The 10,745-nt window shown below is 37.4% G+C and overlaps 1 protein-coding gene and 1 pseudogene across 2 annotated transcripts; both read right to left on the bottom strand.

Annotated features, from left to right (window-relative positions):
* Window positions 1-6: 6 nt before the first annotated feature.
* Window positions 7-2,606, bottom strand: LOC143607743 (phosphatidylserine decarboxylase proenzyme 1, mitochondrial-like; annotated as a pseudogene). The gene is made up of 9 exons (XR_013149029.1): window positions 2,477-2,606; window positions 2,249-2,328; window positions 2,121-2,175; window positions 1,955-2,019; window positions 1,166-1,226; window positions 903-1,011; window positions 521-774; window positions 338-444; window positions 7-128 (listed from the first exon to the last, which is right to left on the bottom strand). The product of XR_013149029.1 is annotated as a phosphatidylserine decarboxylase proenzyme 1, mitochondrial-like (transcript).
* A 751-nt stretch (window positions 2,607-3,357) lies between these two features.
* Window positions 3,358-9,126, bottom strand: LOC143607744 (uncharacterized). Its single transcript, XM_077083086.1, has 4 exons — window positions 7,622-9,126; window positions 7,370-7,516; window positions 6,681-6,797; window positions 3,358-4,183 (listed from the first exon to the last, which is right to left on the bottom strand). Exons 1-4 carry the CDS (start codon window positions 9,110-9,112, stop codon window positions 3,566-3,568), a joined length of 2,373 nt encoding a protein of 790 aa, XP_076939201.1. The 5' UTR covers window positions 9,113-9,126; the 3' UTR covers window positions 3,358-3,565.
* Window positions 9,127-10,745: the final 1,619 nt, after the last annotated feature.

The following is a 10,745-nucleotide window of genomic DNA, read 5'->3' on the forward strand; positions in this document are numbered from 1 at the left end:
ACAAACATATGTGAACACATAATATAGGTGCAGAGAATTTATAATTGACTTCCAAATTACCCTTTCGTTCTCAACATAAAGATTTTTTATCGTCCTGGTAGCACGCTCATTCACAGGGTACAACCGACCTGAAGAAAAAGCGGCGTCCATAAGTCAAGTAGATTAAGTTGATCAAATATGAATTTAACTTCTCTTAATAGCAAGGGTATTTAGTCGATTCACAAATCCGCCTGTTTTGACCCTAACCCATCTCATCTGACCAGCCCATTTTGCCACTACATTTGATCATTCAACTTAACTTTTTAGCTTATTAACCCAACTTTACAACTAAAATTACCAGAAAAATGGCGCCGAAGAAGTACATTCCAATCAACCGGTGAGTGAATTCGATGATAATCTCCTGGCCTCAGGTATATAACACAGTAAAAAATACCTTTCATTGGTCTGCAATTAACCAGTATACGATCCGTAAAAAAAGCAGTAATATTATTAATTGTGGGCCGTTAAATATAACATTTACCGTGATGAAGAAGATTCCCTAAGTTTCGGTGAAGCTAATGAAACTCTCCACCAAGATTTGGAACTATCATCCCTGATATTGTTTTCTTGCTGACTATCATCTTGTTCATGCATGTCTTTCGAAGCCATTAAAGGGAGAAATGAACCTGCACCTAAAAGGGAAGATACGGAGTAGGAAAACCCTTTAACTTGCTCTATCATAACACCTTCTTTCAGCTCTCCAACTGTTACAATGGTACCATCAACAGGACTGGTCTACAATTTTAGAAAGTTAGATTACCAGCAAGTTCATCATTGCATGTACTATGAAGACGAGCAATTTCAAGTTTTAACACATTATAAGTAAATAAGTATATGATATACAGCAGCTGGTTACCAGTTACCAGACTATGCGGGTCAGAATCGACTGGTCTGCAGCCTTCTTTTAAAGAGCGAAAAAAAAATCTTTAACTGATGCATATTGATCCAAAGGCAACGCCACTTCTTCCAAGTCTAAAATTAAAAATAGAAACAGGAATTGTATAGTTTGTTACTTGAAATTAAATGTACCGATTGTCTTTGTTTACTCTTACAAACAATGTGTTTGCTTTTGTAGACACAAATTAAATAAATGAATAATTAAGTATTCAATATCGGCATAACATACTTGAATGAAACGCACGAGCCCAAGCTCTATGTGCATAAGGGCGCAGCCAAACAGAAAGTTCCTGGAAAAATAGCAACAGAAGGTTAAGTGGTTAGCTCCAAAACAGTGGGATAAATCATTAATGAATAATCAAAATATTATTGGAAGAATGACAAATAATCAAAATATAGTGTGTGCATACAATTTTCCATCAGCTTTGCTTTCAGCATAGTGTATTAGTGTGTTCCCGGGTACAGTATATTAGGCTACCTTTATTATTTTGTTTAATATAAAAGCTAGGGCAATGCTTACTGTTGTGATAATGACCAAGAGTTGCTATTAGTATATAAATCCATGCAACTAATTGTTTGCAAACTTGATGAACCAGCATTTTCAACACCCATCATACAATTAACTAAACTTGTGAATCATAAATTATTGTTGACTTGTTACATTGAAGATGGGAATGTATAAGTATCTACCAAACTAATCACATTTTCTTCTTTTGCTAGAAAAAGACAATGTCTATACTCTATACACACCATCTGTCTTGAGAAGGAATAAAAGGAAGACAAATCAAGTGGCGCGTTTGATAGTCGTTATAGGTTTACAATTAAAACTACAATGATTATGTAATACTGGCTAAACTAAATTAACTTGGGAGAAGAAAAAATAGGTGAAGACTTAATTTAGGAACCATGGTATACACCCTTTCCATCTTATAACATGTTAAAGAAACACATGTTGCATTGAATATTTCTAACTTAACAAGAAAAGTAATGTTTTGTGTTATAACAAGCCCATACTTACCGTAGCAGACAAAACTCCCCAAAACCTTGAAATGGAGCGCAGAGGCAACATATTCAGAAATTTAGCCGACAGTCAAGAAAGAAAAGTCAAAGGCCAGATAATAAACAATGAAACCTGTGATTTAGTTCGAAACATAACAAGATCCAAGATAGAAATAGAAAGAATACTTTGACATCTGGTTGGAGGTCAAGTTCAATTCCATTTTCCCTTGCCTCTTCAATCTGAACATGTAAGAAAATATATGTAAGCATGCATATGTAAAATGATTGCTAATTAATTTAAAAATTGACATACTTTCTTGTCGCTATACATACGTCTAGCATGAAGAGCTCCAAGCATGAATATAGTTGCACCAGGCACTATAAAAGGATTACCTGCAACGCATTAACAATCAGCTCTGAAACAAGGCAACATACTTTGTTAGACCTTGTAAGCTATACGGTTGATAGAAAAAAGCCCAAAGTACCTAGGGTTTGTAAAATTTAGTAGAAATTTGCAATCTGCAGGAAATAGAGAGGGTACCTTTAGAGCCATTGAAGGAAGCTTGAGGTTGTTTAGTAGCAGTCTGCGGATTCCTCCTGACGACGACGACGATATGATCATGATGATGATTGCTGCTCCTCTACGTGCAAATGGCCACAACCTAAACGTCATCTTTTCTTTTTCTTTTTCTTTTTCTTTTTCTCACATCACCGCGTCTCTCTCTTTGTATTATTATAACATTTTAACCCGTCAACCCTAACACCCCAACCTCATTCTGACACCAACACAGCCTGGCGTGAACATTAAATTAAAATCAATACATTTAAGCCTAGGTCATAAACCATTCCAATTTTAAGCCCATTTAAAAACTCAAATAAAAATGTTTAAACATAAGGCCTGTAATTTTACTCGCCCTTGGCCCGGGAATTCTTAAAGATCTCTGGGACGGGCATTGCCTAGAGCGTAAACAGTTCCCATTGCTAGGCAGCCACATTACCACTAGTTACCCCCGCTTACTACAACCGGTAGCTCAGGTGACAATGTTGATGAGCAACCATCATTGTATCACCGGTGGTCCATCACATTGCTTAAAATCATTTCCACTATAGCTGTCCATATCATCACCACCGTACCATTGATCGATGCCCTATTGTTTCGTGGCCGACCATTCACGCATATGAAACAAAAACGAAATGTATTTATCATATCTTGGTTGCTGCAGATTTTGGACTGCTCGTCTCTTATGACTATCAGGTTCTTTATTCCGGGTCTTCATCTTCAACCTAGTTATTAAATATTTACACGCAACACTTTTGCAATTTATCACAACTTTACAAAATAAGCCCTTTTCGTGTGCTTCACAAAACTTAAAAATTAATCTTAGCTTTATTTAAAAAAAAATTTATAATAGTTATAGCTTAGATTTATAGAAAAAAAATGAAAAAAAAAAGGGAAAAGGAGCCGTGTGTTTACATGAAAATTTGTCACCTATGATCACACCACCACATCAACATGACATATTCAACTACATTTAAGCACTATATAATGCAAATGTATAAGGTTTTAGTGCATCTTTCTTTTCACTTTACATATACTTCAGTCTGCTGACGTAAGCAAAGCAACTTAACATCACCCAACATGACTCCTAGAAAACATTCTCCTGAGAATACTAAGCCCAACTGCAATAACCACCACCGTCATTATTTTCTTCGAAGCCAGGATTCTCAAATTCACCCTCACACCATGCTGTCTCATCAACTTCACTGCCTCCCTACCTATCATCTTCACCCAACAACAAACCGCATGCATCAACAGTCTCAAAGTATCCTTAGTTCCATCAACATTAGCACTCGCATCACCAGAAACATCCACATAGGACCATGTAGCAGGACCCACATGCCCATTTTCCCTACAGTCGAGTCTCAGAATACTGTTTAACCAACCAGAAAGTTTCACTAGAACATTGGCTAGCCATGCCACCTCATCTTTGGAAATTGGTCTCTTCATCCAGTCACCCTTGTACCTTATGTCTGTTGTGGGGCGGTTTCCAGCAGTTCTCGGTCGGAATATTTCATGTTGTGACGTTTCGGGTTGTTTGCTGGCGGCGTGTATAGGAGAAGATGTTATTATATTGCCGCCAAATAAGCAACCCATTCGGGCCTTTAAAGAACTTAGAAGCTGTAGGTTGTTAGCAAGGTTTTCATGTGAGATGACTTGAAGCTCAGACTCGGCTCGCAGAGCAAGAAGCTGCACAAACAACGAAAAACGTGTTCAGTAAACAGGTGACAAATAGGTCAGGTCGGGTCGGGTTGAGCCTAAAATACTTGTAATTCTAAAAAGATTAAAATTGTAATAAAATGCTTTAGTGAAAATAAACCGAACGCTCAGTGAACTGTTCGAGGAAGTTCGTTTCTTTAATAAACGAACAATTAACACATTCTGTTGTTCACTTAGTTAAACGAGAAAACATGTGTCCCTTTCATTCATTTATGTTCGCTCATTTAAACTCGTATATTTTTGTTAATCTGCATATTTATGTTCGTTTGTTCACATGTTCATTAAAGAATTAAGTTCGTTATAATATATTCAATAGATTTATAAAACTGAAATATCACCAAGACACCAACTGCAATTTAGTATAGTTTTATTTACTCAGTATAGTTTTATTACCTTTTTAGTTTCAACGCATTGATGTTTGCCATCTATGTTCAATTATGTTTTGTTCATTTACGTTCACGAACAGTTCACTTATGCAATTAACAAACATAAACAAACACACTCATTTTCTTAACAAACGAACATGAATAAAAACTCCGTTTGTTTAATTGTTGGCATTGAATCGTTTGTTCGATTAACTTAACGAACATGCCATGTTCGTTTACAAGCCTATGCATATAATTAACAATTTCGAGTATCATCAGACTTGTTCGAGTCCAATAAATTTCTTTATTTTATCTGTCTGGCCCATTCATAAAAAACGAGCTCAAAATTAGGAATCCTACCATTGTTAATAGCCTAACATTAAATGACTAAACAAAAATCAGTGTATAATTTTCTAGAAAAAACTGGATTTTAATAATCCAAACTATTGACCATTGGCCAATATTAATCCCAACTATCACTTTGACCGGTGGCAGTCACAACTATCACTTTTGTTGCCAATAACAATCCTAGTCTAACGAAATGTTAACTCCGTTAGTTATGTTCTTTTAGGTTAATGTGAAATGACTGAAATACCAAAATTGCCCCTATTTAAAAGAGATAAAAAGAAGGAAGACCTAAAATTTTAATGCATAAAAGTTAAAACAAGAAATAGTCAAAAATAATTGTTTACCGGCTAACACGAGCAGAAGCCGCAGAACTCCACTCCGGTGACCACCGCAAACCTGCTCCGACAACCATTCTTCACATCCTCGGTCTCCACCTCCTTCTCCACTCATTTACCATGAATCACCATCTCCAACGTAGTCAAACCCTCGCCCCTTTGAGTTCATCGTGTTTTTTTGCCAGCGAGGAGATATTGGGCCGGTCATAGACAACCAGATTTCTCGCTCTCTCTTTGTCAGGTGCGGTCGGTCGGTAAGAAAGATGATGTTTGTCTCTACTCTCTAACATCGTTTCAGACAACATTTCATACTATCTGATCCAGATCTGAGCCAATTTGGAAGTAGAACTTCATATTGAACTTTGTGATTATGCGTTGATTTTAGATCGGACGTGATACAGCCAAACAAAAGCGGTCTCTAACATTGTCTGAGAGTATAGTTTGTGATTAATTGTTGATTTAGCCTAGGGATGGCAATGGATCGGGTTTGGGACGGGTTTAGGTATTCCCAAACCCATACCCGATTATTAAAACCCATACCAAACCCGTCCCAAACCCGTCGGGTTTTTATCGGGTAATTACCCGTCGGGTTTCGGGTTTTCCCATCGGGTTTCGGGTTTCCTATCGGGTTTTGATAAAATACCCGTCGGGTATACCCGGCTCAAAACCCGGCGGATTTTGACAAAATATAATTAATCCGTTATAAAGATAGTTACCATAAAGATAAAATATCTCAAAAAATTAACAAAAACAAGTCTCGACAAATAATATATTTGGAATATAGTATATATATAATATAATAAGCTATATTGGGTACATCAGGTATATAATCGGGTAAATGGGTTTATGTTATCGAGTAATCGGGTCGGGTAATTGGGTATATTATAAATCCGAAACCCGTCCCAAACCCTAACGGGTCGGGTATTACCCATCCCATTTATGTCGGGTTTCGGGTTTTCCCATCGGGTTCGGGTTTCATTTCCATCCCTAATTTAGCCTAGTTGCAGGTTCAGCGGGGGTTACCGAAGTTCCCGATTTTCCGGTGGTGTTAACTCCGGCGGTGGTGGTTACCGAAGGTCCCCATTTTCCGGTGGGATTAAGTCGAAGACGATGACTGATGAGTTTGGTTTGTTCTCTTTATTATTATTACTAATTACTAATATTATTTATCTATTTATTTGTTAGTGAGGGTAGTTTGGTCATTTCACATCAACTTAAAAGAACATAACTAACGGAGTTAACATTTGGTTAGTCTAGGATTGCTATTAGTAACAGAAGTGATGGTTCGGATTGCCACCAGTCAAAGTGATAGTTCAGATTAATATTGGCCATATCAATAGTTTGGATTATTAATCCAATTTTCCTAATTTTTTTATTATTTTATAAGATAAGCGTAACAAAAACAGGGCATAACATGACCTGTAAAAGTTGCTGCCCACCGTCTTCACTGGTGCTAAATAGTTTCAGATCTTTATTCCAGTTTTCATGCAAGAACGATCCATCAGCATCGGTTTCAGATAAGCCATCTTCCCAGTCCTAGAACATCAAAATCCAAAGTTTATATCATAGTTATTAAAAGCCCTCGCTTCTTAGCGCCTAGGCCCATTTTTCAAGCGAGGCTCAATAAATGCGCTTCTAGTTCCTAGGTGAGCGCGTCGGCAAAAAACCGCAAGGAGTGCCATTGAAACTTAGATCTAGGAGAGATCAAAGGCATTATATTGATACATTTTGTTATTTAAATTTTGAAATTACATTTAATCTTGGCTAGTTTAGAACTTTTGATACTAATTAGATATTAAATGTTTTATAATAACTTTTGTTTATTTTATTTGAAGAATAGTATTATTTTTCATATACAAAATACATTTTAATTTTTTATTTAAGAACGCTTTTTTTCCTCAGGCCCTCTATTTTTTTTGCGCATTGCGCCCAGGTGAGACCTGTGCACCTTGAGTGCACCTACCGCATTTGATAACTATGCTTCATATGCATTGATATTATATCCAAATTCCAGATAATTGTAAAAAAAATGAATCACTAAGTAACTGAAACCTGCATTAAGTTGGTTTTCATTCAATATGTTTACTGAACAAACAATGCAAAATTACCTGCAACTGTTCACGAATCGAAGGAACGGATCTGTATAATGAATTGAGCATTGATTTGGATAATCCTGCTGGATTGGAATGAAAAACAACGTCTACGTTTTTTATAAGATCCATGAGTTCCTTAGACAATGTTAATATGTTTACAACCTGCAGAAAACAACCAATCAGACATATTTTCAAGAACTTGCGGTTGCACAGATGCACATTACAACAAAATCGTTATCATGATAGAATTATAGCAATCGTGCAAACCTTTGATACCATCTGCACTATAAGTTCTGGATCAGTGTGGATGAACTTATGAGCAAACCCAATGAAGTGCATAACCAAAGAACTATAGAAAAGATAGTTTGATAACACAAAGCCTTGCCAAGATGATGTATATTCATATGCATGAGGCACATTAACTTCTTTCATAGAATCACTCTTCGTTTCACTAGTCTCTGAAAATTCATCCAAACTAACCGCCCACGGTTCCATGTAGTTTACCCAAAGGGAAAACACCTGAGACACATTCTTAACAGAAGTTTCCACTGGACAAAACAGAAACGTTCTCAAAATGTATCTGTAAAGTGGCCTCTGGACACAAGAGTTCCAATAACCGAGAGATCCCATACCAGAAAACAAATCCCTATACTTCATATCAACAGAACCAGTCCCATTCCAAGTAACGGCTTTACTAACTTCCACGTGATTACACCCTTCGACAATATTCGGAACTAAACTTGAATTCAAATACTTAACAAACACATTAACAACCTCAGCCAAACCAGCAGTAGGAGGCAGTTCAGCTAACACAGACCGAATCGGAAGCACAACACCAAAGGACTTACACTGCTTAACTGTCAAAGGCGAGAAATCATTATCCACAATCCAGAAATGTATAAGTGTGTGAACAAAAAACTCTGCATTCTCAATAACCAAACTATTATAACTTGAAGAGCAATGCAGCAACGAACTCCGGTAAGGCGATTGAGCATTCAAATCATTCAACGGCACAAAGAAACAAAGATAAGCAAGCAAAAGCCTATTATAGAAATTATCAGCACCGTCCCCATTCTTTGAGTCATTTCCACGAGTTTTATTATTACCGAACACAGGAATCGACCTATACGCCCAATTCTCTAACCTAAACCTTTTAGTAACCCTAGAGCTAACAGTGGCACAACTATCACTACTTCCTTTGCAAACGGGATAGTAAGCAAACCAAAACAAGTAATACTCCAAAATGTTTAGGTGAAGCGAAACCGAGACACCGTCTTTAAGCCTACCTTTTAACAAGGGACACAAATCAGGTAAAGCATCACATAAGCCTACAGTAGTAGCGTTTTGCACGGTTAAGCGAATCCATTGAGGCAAGCGTTCCATGGGAAAGACGTATTTAACAAGTGATAACCTATCAACGGCCGTAACAGAATTCAACAGAACGCCAGAGGGAGAGAGGAGATTGAAAACCTTATCGGAGAGTGGGGCATCGTTAAGGGCGGTTAGGACGTCAATCCAGCCGTTAGCGTTAGGGTTTTGAACCCTGTGTTCGTCGAAACCGAAGAGTTTGCAAATTAGGGTTGGGAAGGTGATGGAGAAGAACCAGCGGGACTGGTCGGGCGAGTGCTTGTGGAGAAATGAGTCGACGGCGGTGCAGGCGGCGGAGATTTGGTCCGGCGAGGAGGCGGCGGCGATGGAGGCGGCGAGGTCGGTGGATTTGGTTTGGGCGTCTGTGGCGTAGGAGTGGGGGGGTATCATTGTAACACGGTGGAAGCTAACGTATGTAGTAAGTATGTATGTATGTATGCATGCATGTATGTATGTATAGAGAGAGAGTAATTAGGGCAAAGGAAGACAACAAGGGGAATAATTTTGAAGGTTTAAATGGCGGGGTTGAGGCATGGGTTGAGGCATGGGTGTCAATCGTGTCGGGTTGACGGGTTATCGGGTTAATAGGTTTTGGGTTGGCGGGTTGGCGTGTTGAGATTCTTCAACCCTAACCCAACCTATATATTTATTCGTGTCGTGTCGTGTCGACCCATTTAAATTCGTATTGTGTTCGGGTTGTGTTTCGGGTAAACCCGTTTACGTTCATTTACGAATATGATTAATATCTAGTGCTTATTAATAACCTACACAATCAATTACTTTTATTCATATAAAACATTTTAATAACTTTGTGATAGATCTAATTATTTTTGTGTATTTATCTCTCATTTTCATTTAACAAACTCAGGTTCACATATTTTGCTTAACATAAGAATAAACTAATGGAAATGATAATAGAATAGACGGTTATGACTAATAGAATATAAATACTGGAAAGTGAAGAGTGGATAAAAATATTTAATAAGTAATTAGTTTAATTTTTAAAAGTTAATAATGTATGAAAAATTATACATCATATTATTTAACCTTAAAATTTAACACTTCTTCTCTAATATCAAAATATTAACTTTTATAAAAGTTTTAAACGGGTTAACAGGTCAACCCACTTTTTGACGGGCCGGGTTCGGGTTGACCCATATTTTTTACGGGTCGGGTTCGGGTTGACCTATTTAAGAAAACGGGTCGGGTCAGCCGACCCAAAACCTATATTTTTTCGTGTCGAGTTCGTGTCGGGTTTCGGGTCGTGTCAGGAATTGACAGCCCTAGGTTGAGGGATGGTGTTAAAAGCGTGGATATTGTGATTTTCATCACTCGGTGGCCCCCACATCTTCTTCATATCCATACTTTTAGCCTTTATCGAAACTGTTTCGTCAAATGTGGTGATGACTATAAAAATTAAGCGTTTGAAAGACAGTAGAGGACACCGTAAGGACCTGACGTCAACTTTTTCAGAAAATTAGTTTCTTAGGCTTGTATTATCAATGTTCAAAGTCTGACCAAAATTATCAGAAGCGAGATTCGTTTGATTAGCTAAAGTTCGTTAGACGTTAAAATATAAACTTAAGTTATTGTTTAAACACCCTTACCAACCCAACTCTTCTCTTCTCCTAGCCGGCCACCTCACCCATCTCACCTCCATTTTCCTCCAATCACAATCTAACAAGGAAGCCTCCTACAATGATTAATACTACTGGTAGACTTATGTGTTGGGATCACCAACACACAACACCTTTCAAACTACATGCACACATCACAAACCACTCACTCCCTTTCTCTCCATAAACCCACGGCACACACACATTACAAACACACCATCACATACTCACATTCAAATCACAATCACATACTACATCAAGATCCAAGGTGAAGTTAGGCAATTAGAAGGAAGAACCAAGTGGAACCGACACGAAAACGCTAAAAGTTGCTATTTTAAAAAATATTTACTAAAATGAAAAAAATATATATTAATGTAAAACAACTCCTAAATCTTAACTAATACATA

This window comes from Bidens hawaiensis, unplaced genomic scaffold, assembly GCF_021521415.1.
Source record: "Bidens hawaiensis isolate Kalapana, Puna unplaced genomic scaffold, B.hawaiensis_p1.1 tig00086256_1, whole genome shotgun sequence".
Lineage (NCBI taxonomy): Eukaryota > Viridiplantae > Streptophyta > Magnoliopsida > Asterales > Asteraceae > Bidens > Bidens hawaiensis.

Excerpts from the sequence above, each read along its gene's own strand:
- LOC143607744 (XM_077083086.1), bottom strand. The coding sequence starts at position 9,112 with ATGATACCCCCCCACTCCTACGCCACAGACGCCCAAACCAAATCCACC. Across the intron at positions 7,517-7,621 it reads TAGTGCAGATGGTATCAAAG|GTTGTAAACATATTAACATT; the intron begins GTTTGCACGATT and ends TGTTTTCTGCAG. Across the intron at positions 6,798-7,369 it reads CGATTCGTGAACAGTTGCAG|GACTGGGAAGATGGCTTATC; the intron begins GTAATTTTGCAT and ends TTGATGTTCTAG.